Source organism: Barbatula barbatula (assembly GCF_947034865.1).
Source record: "Barbatula barbatula genome assembly, chromosome: 23".
In the NCBI taxonomy this organism is placed as follows: Eukaryota; Metazoa; Chordata; class Actinopteri; order Cypriniformes; family Nemacheilidae; genus Barbatula; species Barbatula barbatula.
This window is the reverse complement of record NC_136786.1, coordinates 2,135,702-2,148,401: the sequence shown is the minus strand read 5'-3', so window position 1 is coordinate 2,148,401 and position 12,700 is coordinate 2,135,702. Positions and strand designations below refer to the sequence as shown.

The window sequence follows — 12,700 nt, the reverse complement described above, 5'->3', positions numbered from 1 at the left end:
GTTTTATGCTGCTGGTGTAACTTCACTTCATTATACTGTACTGATGACAAACTATTAAAGCTGTTAAACATGAACGTTCACTTCAATAAATACTTCAGGTGTTTGTGTCCTGGGCACTGTTCCAAACGCTCGACTGCATGTCTAGGCAACACGTTTGGTTTCGTAGGCATGCAAATGCTTAATGCAAACAGTGATAGTGGATTTTTACCGTTTCTAAAGAAAATATACTGTAAATGGTGCTACTTTTACTGACACAAGGTTGGGCCGTTCTTACTGGTTGCCATGACATTCTATATAGTTGCTCAAGCATTGTGTTTCCTAGGGCGTTCTGGATGGTGTTCGATTGCTTGATCCTGCCTACAGATGGTTTGGAACAGAGCCTGTGTGTGTATGTTACTGCACGAGCTGGTCACCTTCGTTCCAGTCCAAACAGTCGCTCGACTTCCTCTCTGCCCGGGCTCCTCGTGCGTGCTCGCACCTCCTGACGTCTCTGACTGGAACGGAACGCTTCCCGGTGATTGAGTCGTTTCGCCCGGGGCACGTCCGCCAGGGCGGCGTAACCCTGCCCACCTCGGCCCGCCCTGCCCAGTGCTCCGGCCTGACACCGGTTTTGTGTGTTCTGCTCAGAGTCTAAAGAACTCTGGGATGAGGACAGTGATGATGGGAGGATGTTTGTGTGGCACACGTGTGTGTTTGTGTCAGGTCTCGAGGAACAGTCTTTTGACGATGGGCCATCCACAGAAGTCTGTGCGTCAGATGAATGATTCTTGTCTGATCTGTTCGGTCTTTGCATGCTGTGATTGTTAGTCTTCGGAGGAACACACGCGTCACTGAGAGTGTGCGTGTCATGTGGTGTGTGGGTGTCATGTGACGTGTGTGTGGCCTGTGAAGAGTTGTCTGGAGAACTGAAGACTTCGGGATAATTTGAGAGATACCTGGAGCGAGAGGAGGAGAAAGAGGACAGTTCTTGCTGTCGTGGATGTTGTTCTTCCTCATCTTCTGGTTTGTTTTTCTCTAGAGAAAAATATCCGCTCTCCACCCGTGGTTTACGACCAACACCCAAGTTCACAGAGTCTGAGTGGATAAAGACAGAAAAATTACACTTACAATTTATAAATAAATGTAACATAGAACGTTTTTGACACAATATAGTTTCAGCAGTTCCTGTTAATAATGATTATATTTGATTATACTTACAGTGAGTTCTGAAATGAGTGGTTACTGTGATAGACTTATAAGGCTCGAGTGAGTGATTGTAAATGAAATGTTTTCTTAGTTCAATGTTTTTTCCCACAAATCTGTGACTATTAAAGTCCCAGTGAAATTTAAAATGACAAATTTTATTTTTTCATGAAATATCTTTCCTCAACTGGGCTGGGACCATAGCCTGTATAAAATATGGAAGTAGTGTCCATGACGTCACCCGTAGGTTTCTGAAGAGCTGTTTTGAAGCTTAAAGCCGTAGCCGGCCGGCTGTCGCCATTTTAGCAGCCCCTCCTTCCCTGATAATCGAAAATGGGTAAAGATGCAGGCATGGTTGGAGCTGAGGCGCTGAAACCACTTGTCACTCAAGTGGCTAAGTAAAAAACTTGTCACCTAAGGCTTAATATGACTTAAACGGGTAAGTCCAAATTATTTTTGTACTAGGTTATAAACATGTTTTTTTCTGCTGTAAAGTTGCCCGTTTTAACATGGGTCTCCATGAGCTTCTGCTCTCTTCTGGAGACGATGAATTCCAGTTTAAGTCATTTCTGTGTTGGCTTCACGAGAGAGATCGGAAGGTTGCCGCTTGCTTGACACTGCAAAGCTTTTTTTCCAATAAAAGGGATACAATTTTTTGACTAACAACAGAAAAAAGCACTTTCCGTGTTCACCCAAATAAGTGAAAACCAGGGTAAAGAGAGGGTTGTGTACGCTGCGAGTGTTTTATTTGTCCGAATATTTTCAGTTGCCTAACATTCAGTGCATCCCTATTAAACAGCCAATAGCTGAGTTCAACAGCCGAGAAAGCCCACACCTGACACCTTGTACCGTGCGTGAAAGTGATGAAGACACTTTATATTCAGCTGTGGAATATCTCACACATACACCTGTATATTCGGTGAAAGGTGCTATTTATTATTACAGAAGTGAGGACAAAAATGACATATTACAATATGTAAAGTCAATATTCCAGGAAGACAAAGAGCAATCATTTTTAAAAGGCCATGATATGCTAAACATTTGATTTGCAAACTTTAAGAAACGCACTAGCTACAAAATGGGAGTCATCTTTGGCTCGGGTCTGTGTGTGTATGTGGTTACCATCTGAAAGTTGGCTCAGGCTACCGGTACTACAGCTTGTCGGTATCGTGGCTCGACTCCATGTTTCCTCCTGCCACAGAGAGGTGCGGGTGGACGGCACACGCTCAGCATTTGCTATAGTGCTCGGCAGACACACCATACTGCTGCTGGTGCTGGTGACTGTAACCTTCGCAGGACCAGGTTCCTGAACACAAACAGAAAAATCATCTTTAACTAACCCCAACTCAAACAAGAACAAAGAGTCTTTTGATGTCAAGAACACCTGTGTGTGTGTGTGTGTGTGTGTGTGTGTGTGTGTGTGTGTGTAGACAGATAAGGCAAGCACACGAATGTAACTGTCTAAACTTGCAGGCCCGTAATAAATGAGCATTTGTGGTATGATTTCATACACACACTGATTTACGCTCAGCACCACACCACACCCCACCCAAACACACACAGATTAACGTTCGGTGTCTTTCCTGTTTCCACTCGACTGCCCAGTAATACCTTTTTGATTAAATCATAAAATCACTCAACACATTTCTGCATAAAAACACACGCACAAGCGCATAAGCTGCCCAGCGTCCCAGCGAAAGCACACACACGCAGGTTAATTTATTATTTGACAAATAAATACACAAATATTCCCGTCAGTGACATGTTTGACAGTTCCAGTCAATTGTATTTTCCCCCAAATGACCCAGAACACATATTGACGACTTTGACACTGCGCTCTGATTGGCCAGAGACTTTTTTTAGACTTACAATAAACCCATTCATGTTCTGCTGGGAACATCGACCCGTTAGCAGAGCAGTAGCCTGACGAAACACAGGGCAGAAGGTCAGACTAGTGAGCAAACTGACCCACATCTCTTCATTATAACTTCATATCAATTGTCATGAATAACATTTGAAATCAGCTAAAAAACTTTTTTGCTGAACTATTTTGTAAGACTCTTTTGTAAGCTGTTTTCTAAAGCTGTCTGTTCTAGTAAAACGTATCATAAAATACTGTGGTTTGTGTGCCATGTGTGCGACCTTCAGATTTCAAAGTAGTTTGTTGTGGCATTATTAGGTGAGCAATATATTTGCAGAGGTTTTGTGTCTGGACATCATTTAAAAAAAGTGACTTCATTTGATGCTGTCACACCCCATTGACAAGAAAATCATTATTTACTCTCATGTCGTGAGTTTGTAAATGTGAGATGTCTGTGTGTGTCTGTGTGTGTGTGTGTGTGTGTGTGTGTGTGTGTGTGTGTGTGTGTGTGTGTGTGTGTGTGTGTGTGTGTGTGTACCTGTGGAGAGGGCGTTTCTACTTTCCGTTTCTTCTTCTGGTTTTGTTTGTTGGTTCGAGGAAACACCAAAAGCGCTTCCTGCCACCTGAACACAAACAGCGTTTAGTGAAATACTAATCACACAACTAAAACTGAACCCTTATCAATCACATGAACATTCTAATAAATAGTGAGAATTGCCCCCTATACTGAAGTGATACTGACTTTTCTTAAACAAATCAAATATCACTTTATATTTACTGGCTATAACTACCCTTCATGTGTTCTTTTTCTCCCTTCATTCTGTCCTTCGTGTTCATCGATATAAACATCAGGTGAATGTTTAAATGTGTAAAACAGCTTATTATACTGATGTCTGTTACAGTCACAGAAGTGATAAAACATACAGTATGTTTCTGGAATAATGTGAATAAATATCAGACAGCTTCAGCCATATGTCAAATGTGACATATGAACATGTGCGACCTCACAGTTTCAACAATCGTATGCGTGTGTGACTCACCCATGTATGACCTCTTTGTTCTCAGCACGTATGTAATGATCTTTCTCTGGTGTGCAGATACACAGTGAATACTTCTGTCCCGAGCGACTTTCACCGTCCACAACATCCACACACTGATTCAGGTTTATAGTGCCCTGTGGAAGAGTGCTGGCCTGAAACACACACAAACAAAATATTACACAAATACAGGTGACACTTAAACATGTCAATGTCATTGGATTAGATAACAAAACATGAAACAAACCAACACCTGCAAGTGATCTCTGGTTTGCGCAATTCAGTTATTACAGTAACTGTGTGAGTGTGTTTTCTCTTCCAGTGTTTTGGGCATTATGTATGTGTGTGTGTTCTGTCAACCGGGTTCAGGAGATTGAGGAAGAGGAATCTGTTTACACACATACTTTAAATACTAAGACATTGACTCGCTTACTATGTACTATACTTCCTGCTGTATAGTATACAATGAACACAGCCTATCATAAGAAAGTAAAACTGTGCATAACAATGCAAATCTGTAGTATGTTGCATGTTAAATCTTGCATTTTTAACAATATGGTAAAAATATCACACTTGAACACACACTTGAAAAACACTTGACTGAAGTTCAGATTCAGAAATCAAACTAGCAATGGCAACTCAGGTTAACTGCATTGCACTGTGGGATTCAGTATGGCAAAGGTCTCCCAGGTATTTTATATGCACACAGATGTACAAATGAAGGGTTTGGTTCCAAAATGATATAATTCTGTGTTAGTTCGCTGTATTTCTTTAGTTATTACGGCTTAAATCAAAACAAACAACTGCAGTTTGATTGATATTAATTGGAATGCGTAATAAAATAACTTGATTTTTTATTTTTTTTAAATGAGTTATCTCCTTTCTCCCCTTTATATGCAATAAAACAATTCAAAATGTAAGTAGGGGGTCATATTTTATACTATTTAAATACTTTTTATACTTTAAATATCAAATAAGATATGAACCATGCTGAACATAATCTAGTTACAAAATAGTACATAGTGTATTCTAGACAATATGTATTGTAAAAAGTGCTATGTAGATATATATATATATATATATATATGTGCTATACAAATAAATGTGAATATGTTCTATGTACATAGTTTAAACCGGTTAATTCTCCCTGTAGTGCTCTCTTGTTGCCTCCTCCAACATTCTCTACAAGTATCTCTCTCACCTTCTTTCACAACATCTCTACACATCACATCCTGATGAGTTACAAGATTCCTTTTCTGCTGTGCAGCCAGAGTTCACACACACACACACACACACACACACACACACACACACACTCACAACAGAAAAGACTGACACACACAGAAACCGTGACCAAGCAACATACAGACATTCAAAAGAAATTTGGGAAGACAGACACACAAACAGCCAGAAAAAAAAGTGTTAACAACATGTCTCTCTTTTATTGAAGTTGCATATTTAGCAACAGCTTCATTTTACTCTGAATCTCCTGTCGAACAAGCTCAACCGATGATAGATTCAGGTCATCATTACAGACCGCGCGGTTTGATTATTCAGTATTGGGGGCAATTCTCGCAATTAACAAATCATTAACTACGACTTTTCCCAATAAACTCTTAATTCAGTGCTTATTAATACTTAATAATGTAGTTGTTATGTGTAGATTTTGGGTAGGATTAGGGATGTAGAATATGGACATGCAGAATAAGTAATAAAAAACAGCCAATATGCCAATAATAGACATGCTACTAACTATTGAGAATTGCCCCCTATACTGAAGTGATACTGACTTTTCTTAAACATATCAAAAATCACTTTATATTTACTGGCTATAACTACCCTTCATATGTTCTTTTTGTTAACCTGTGGGTTATACAAACAAAATGTCTAAAATCAGCTTGTCTTTAAAATTGTTTCATGTTCATACATACAAAAGTCACTCGCGTCTTTTCTCTATTAACAGCAGGACAAATCTTGCCAAACAATCCAATATACTAATTTTAGTTAAGCTTTGATCATACATACTGAAATATTACTTCAAATCAAATATTCAGAAGAGAATGCAAGTTCAAGGTGGTCATATTTGGGAAACAAACGCTCAGAAAACATCATCTCAACGTTGTAACAAACAGAATTAAAACTCATTTCTTTCACTCTGCACCACGCTCTGTCTTTAGAGAGGGAGGCCTGGGAACGCCACCGACTCACCGAGCGTTTTGCGCAACACAAAAGGACTGCTGAATCTGGGTTCAGCAAAGCAAACGCCGCCAGAGTTTTAACCCTCGACCTGCCCACAGGTCAACATCACTGGCTGATTCGTGGTCTAACTGTTTGATTGAGGTCACTGGGGTCGTACACTACAGCATGTGTATGTTCAACAACCACGAGCCCTCCAATCACACACACACACATTATTGCACAAACTTGTACAGATGCAACTGGTCTGAAAATAGCAGAAAGCCTTCTGTTCTAATCTTCTTGTCATCCTGAATTTTCCTCCTACACATCACTATCTCTCTTTCCCTCTGTCTTTTTTTTTTCTTTCTCTCTAAGTGGATGAAGTCCAGCGGAGGCGGAGAGCATGCAGGGAAGTGAGGGGAGTCAGAACAGTAGCGAGAAGTGAATCTTATCAAGGGTCTTCAGGGTCATCATGGAATGTTTTTTTGAAAATAAATTAAAATGGCTTCTGAATCTGAAACTAAACATCAGTTATCACGGTGCTATTAAATGAAACTATTGCTGCTCTGAAACTAAGCGAGGTGCTTATGTAGACAGCAGTGTTTGACAGGAGAGCTGGTGGGCGGGAGTACGGTCGAGAGACATGTATGAGTCAACTGCATTAACTAGTTATTTTGCTCGGCTCTGTACACATTACACAGATATAATACAAATTACAACGACCATGTGTGCTGGTGCAATAAAACGATTTAAAGAATGCATGACATTAAAGTACCACCTATAAACCCCTTTACGGTCAAAGTAACGGTGAACAGAAACGATCATTAAAAATGCTAGCGTTTCACTTCATAATACTAAAGATTAAAAATGACTGTCTTTAGTTGGTGTGGATTATGATTTGGGTATGTGTCTTAAAATATTTCATGTAGCCCAAATTAGAAACTGGGGAACAAGGTTACTTTTCACGTAGCGTGAACACTTGAACGCATAGGGCAGTGGTCGGCAACCACTGCCCTATTATATTGATTATTTTGCACGCAGCTGGTTCTGAAATAGATCTGTCACAATCACGTCTAAATTGAATTTGCCTTCAAAATAAAAGTACGAGAACGTTTTTGCAGAAATGTTTATTAAAAATAAATTATTGAGAGCTTTTAATTTGAAAAGTTCTTAAAGATATTCAATGGAGTCCGTCGATCGCGAGACACACTTCTAAAATAGCCTTCATGAAATACAGGGTATGGAAAAGCTAACAGTGAAGCATTGAAATGTTTGCTTATAACGCGGGGCCTCAGCACAAACACTTTCTCGTGGTACCGTCTAATATTTTATTCTTTGCAAACAGCGAAAACTTTGTTGGAGATAAGACACACCGGCTTTGCATACACAAAACTAGGTAGGATGTATAGTTGTCTTTCCATTCCTCTTTGTAAAATGCCCTATTTTCGCTGTCAACAATCCTCTTTAGACTCTTAGATGGTGCCATTTTCTCTCAGTATCTAGCTAGCTTAAATGTTAACATCACTCTGCACACGACTTAATAGCATAGTCGCAGGCCAAAAAACTGCAGTTTGGTACAAGAGTATAGAAATTAGAAGACGTTAAATAATTATATAATTATTATGTAATTCTATATAACAACATTAAAAAAAACTACTTAAAACTTCTCTTCTGTGAATTCTTACCAGACAAAGGAAGAAAACTAAAAAAACTGACCCTTTCTCTCAACAGGTATTTTTCAGTTTTTTGTTGAAACTAGTAACTCTGTATTACCACCTATTGTATTATTGCTCCTGTATGACATATCGCTTATTGCTCGCTGAACTCTCTGTAAGTCACTTTGGATAAAAGCGTCTGCTAAATGACCAAATGTAAATGTATAAATATATAATTATAAAAGTAGTCTATTCTAGTTGCATTTTCCATCAATTCATTTCTTAAATTGTCCTTTGACTATGTTCCTGGCCACCATCTACCAGCGAAATCTTTTTTTGGCCCGATGCTAAACTTACTTGCTGACCCCTGGCATAGGGTATGCTAGCTAACTTTGTTAGTTATACAACTGTGCGTGTGTTCACTACTCTCTGGATGGGTTAAATGCAGAGGTCCCTTTTACTTTTTTCACTAACTATTGGTCAGAAACTAATCAAAGGAAACTGTTTGTCATCTCTTCTTTAGTTGCCACAAGTACATTAGTATACAGGGAGAGGGAACAGTGAGAAGGTTATGTGTCAGGTTTGTGTTCAAGTAAATGTATTTGCTAACTTTTGCCACACAGGCATCTATAGATGTATACGCTCTCAGTTTATCTTTACTAAACACACTTGGTTTCTCTGTCTGGTAGGTGAAGTATAGATATCTGAATAGATGTCAGCCCATTTAACTGGAGGTAATGCTGTCAGTTCGTTCCTGGATCCATTGAGTGAGCACGTACAGGTCGGCCAGGTTCCAAAACAATTGCGATCCTAGACAGTGAGTGACCTTACATGTTAAATTTTTTTCTAGTCGTTGTCAAAAAGCAAACCAACAAAATGTGCTACATAGCATTAGTAATGCAGTCAGTCCACCTAAGCTCCGCCCACAAAAACACGTCACAATGTTCACTAACAGTAAATGTGTCAATACACATTTTAATAATATATACACATTTTTACTTTGCATAACTAAAAATGTGTTTGTCGATCTAAGTTTGAGCGGAGAAATACAATATCTGATTCCATCCTGAAGGATCAAATCTGGCTGCCACATTTCTGTTTCTCAGAAATGCATCAGCAAACAGTTGAACAGATATGTCACAGGACATTAAGAATTAAGTTTTCCATGAAATGATTCTATGAATTTAAAATTTATTTTTGTCATTTATGCATGTTTTCCAGGTAGAGAAAAACTGTTAATGTTAAATATGCCAAAATAAATATGCCTAAATTCTGCTAGATTTATTTTGTAAACTCTTAGAAGAACACCAACATATACACACATTACCTAAATCTAATATTCATAAATATAGGGCCCTTAAATTAAAACGTTTATATTATTTATTGAAATATTGATAAAATAACTATGCCATTGTCTGATATCCAATGATGACCTTAAATGTTCCTGTAGTTTGATAACTTTAGTAAATTAACTTGCTAACATTGAGCAATGTAGTTTTTAAGAATCTATTAATCCTTATTAATTTTAATGTCAATACAGTTTTGCATGGTCAAGGTGCCTTAACTAAAGCCCTTTTCACACCGAGATCCTGGAAAATACATGGAAAATGTGTCCAGGAATTGTTCCTGGGATCGTTAAGATTTTGTTCATTCACACTGCCAGTGGTTTTCAGGAATCTGTGCGTACGCACACACATCCCGTAAAGACACGGGATTGAATACTGCAATGTAATGTAATGTTCATTTGTTGTTCCAATTGCTTCTACTTTATTTATTTACCTCTTTGTAAGTCACTTTGGATAAAAAAACCTCTAACTAAATGACTAAATGTATATAATGTAATGTATAAATGTATATAAATACTTATTTCTTTCTCATAGAGTATGACCCAAAAGACTGTAGGATTCGATCAGTTGTCATGGAAACATGACACAATGCAGTGTATCTATAAATACTGTGTGTTGCTCAGAATGTATTTACATTTACAGAGAGCGTTCAGTCAAAAGCAGACATCTTCATCTCTCATAAGCACCTGTTTCTGATGGGACCAGCACAATGAAAACCCTGCTGACACACTTCAAAATCACATGCATTAGAGAAGCTTTTCAAGTGTATGTCTGTCTTTTTTTAAATAACATACCCATTCTAGTAACTTATCTTCTTTGCATAACGAAAATGATTATAACATTTTGTCATATTACAGCAGACTAAACTAGATGGTTGTGCTTATGAATGAAACAAATCTATATGTTTTTTCTTTATATTGTGGGGTTAAATATTGTGGAGTTAACCAATGAGATTCATCCACAAACTGTCTTTGTTGCACGAGTTACAAATAATATTCCGTGTGGAAAATACATGCATGTAAAATCGCGAAGTATTTTAATAAACCACCATATCTACCTCACCGCTCCCTTGTCAAATAAGACTTTGCTCTCTGCGTGTTTTGTATGCATTTCTACAGAAAGAGGAGAATCGGAGCAGTATGTACATTTCTCTCCACTCCTACGAGGGTAGAGGACACAGATGGATTGTGGGTAGCTGATCGGATGTAAAACTGCTTCACCCACACACTAGCACACAACATCATCAGACGAGTCGGGTCGGATCTTGCCTGGTTTCCTCTATGCAGTAAAGATGGACCTCATGTTCCAGTCATTTCAAACTACACACACACACAGTATTGTTTATGTAAACCAACACACAAACACACACAAAAGGACTCACGGTCACGTGTGGGCTGAAGAGGCACTTAATAACAATCACTAACACGCATGAATGCAGATGAATCCCAACAGTGTTTTATCCTTTATGCTGTTTTTCATCAACCCATCGCTCTATTATTAAGATGAAAGAGAGACAACGAACACACAGAAGCAGAGACGAGCATCTAGTCAACTACGCAACCACTAAATATGAAGGAAAATAGAAATGACAACCTTTTGACAACATTGGTCATATATCTTAAAATGTATGCAAGTCATTTTTCCTAACAGAGAAACTTTAATGTCAATCAAACAGCTAGCAGAGTTGCATCTCATTCCAGAAACCCAGAATCATATCAGGTTTGTGCACTGTATACATCCCTAATATGCATGAATACTGTATATACACAATATAAGAGTCAAGCACTAGAATAAACATCCTGAAGGCCTGTCAATACAGTGCCGCCCACAGACATGACAACACACACACACACACACACACACACACACACACATATATGATAAAAGCAAGTGAGAAGTGTGTGAGAAGTCACGTCATGCACCTGTTGTGTTTCTGAAGGTGACACAGTGGCAGTCCTGGCTAACTTTCAACTGAGTAAAAAACTCTAAACTATGCGAGAGCAGAAGCTCAGACACACTTACCATGTCATCCAGTGCGTAACGCAGGAGTCCATGCTCATACAGAAGGAAAAAGCGTCTCTGCCATTTCTGCAAAGAAAGAAAATCAGTACTGCATGAGTGAAATGTGACGCCATCGTTCCTAATCTCGTACAAAACACTTTCTTGGTTAGCAAATATGTTTTATTTTAAAATATTGTACTGTAGTATTCTGGCATTACATTGCCCACCCTGAATAATGTATTTGCTGCTTTGGTTGACAACTACACACCACATTAAAATGACTCAAAAGTAGTTTTGTGGTTTTAGTGCATGTCTGTTAGCTCGAGAACATTTATATACCAGTATACTGCTAAACACAACAAAATATACTTTCAGCAAATATACACATTTAAACTTTTCAGACTTTCTGTTCCAAGAAATTGAAGCAAAAGCACTGATGACTCATCCTGCACTTGACAGATTTTTGGCCAAAGGAATACTCTCCTAAACTCTCTCACACCCATACAACTAGCAGCTAGCAAATCATTGTTCATGGCTGTGACATGATAATTTCATGGTGTGTTTAATGTGTAATTGTGGGTTGTTTTTGTAGTCTTTTCATTTCCCTGTTCGTTGTAGAAATGTTTCCCATCCCACATACTCTCGCCGCTGATGTTTCTCACAAACTCAGCTAGACTGACCGAGAATGAGTCAGCGACTCCGCTGCCCCCTCACACACACACACACACACACACACAGACACACACGCGCGCACACACACACACACACACACAATCTGGACTTCTTTCCCCATAAGAAGCAGACATATACACCAGTAGCGAACCCTCAGGGCACCTAAACTATCGTAATAAATTATATTTAAAAACGTTAAAATACTTTTTTCAATAAAAGTCGGCCGATTTTCCCTATTAGATCCTGGATCGATGCAGACTCTAGTCACGTGAGATTTTAAAGTCTCACAAGAGAAATTCAAGATCACGGACCTTTCTTCGCAGCCTGCGCATGCTGCAAGAAGTCAAACGTGTGCTTGCACAGGGTTGGGGCGCCTTCTCGTAGACAGTCAATCAGAGAGATTCATTTTGAGTGACAGTAAAACTGACCAATCATATCATTTTTCTAAATGGGAGCTTTGTTATTTGCTAACTTTCTGCCATTTGGGTTGTTGTTTACCAACAGTCTCGTAAAGCGGAAGAAGCACACGAAGTTGGTTCACCAACTGCCAAAAAACTACAAAAGAAGAATAAATGCAGAAAACGTTGTTATCTATTTAGCTTTGTTATCAAATAATTTGATCATCAAATTGTAAGTTATTTATGATTTATAGGGCCGCCGTGCCTCAATTCTTTCTGGTTGCTGATGTGGACATTTGTTTATACTGCTTGAGACTAGCTTTATTTGACACGAGTGATTTTAATGGTAAATTCACAAGGGTTAGTTTCA

At 38.7% G+C, this 12,700-nt stretch overlaps 1 protein-coding gene across 5 annotated transcripts in view; it reads right to left on the bottom strand.

Annotated features, from left to right (window-relative positions):
• The window catches only part of LOC306912176 (myosin phosphatase Rho interacting protein), a 41,435-nt gene that overhangs the window by 22,404 nt on the left and 6,331 nt on the right, over positions 1 to 12,700 (bottom strand). For 3 of the 5 annotated variants that reach the window (XM_079488098.1, XM_079488097.1, XM_079488096.1), the window contains exons 3-8: positions 11,282 to 11,347; positions 4,084 to 4,235; positions 3,582 to 3,666; positions 3,052 to 3,105; positions 2,305 to 2,488; positions 414 to 1,074 (exon numbers count right to left, since the gene is read on the bottom strand). In XM_079488098.1, the coding sequence (XP_079344224.1) occupies positions 414 to 1,074; positions 2,305 to 2,488; positions 3,052 to 3,105; positions 3,582 to 3,666; positions 4,084 to 4,235; positions 11,282 to 11,347 (1,202 nt within the window). The remainder of the gene's footprint in view (positions 1 to 413; positions 1,075 to 2,304; positions 2,489 to 3,051; positions 3,106 to 3,581; positions 3,667 to 4,083; positions 4,236 to 11,281; positions 11,348 to 12,700) is intronic. The other 2 variants (XM_079488100.1, XM_079488099.1) reach the window with 2 other exon arrangements.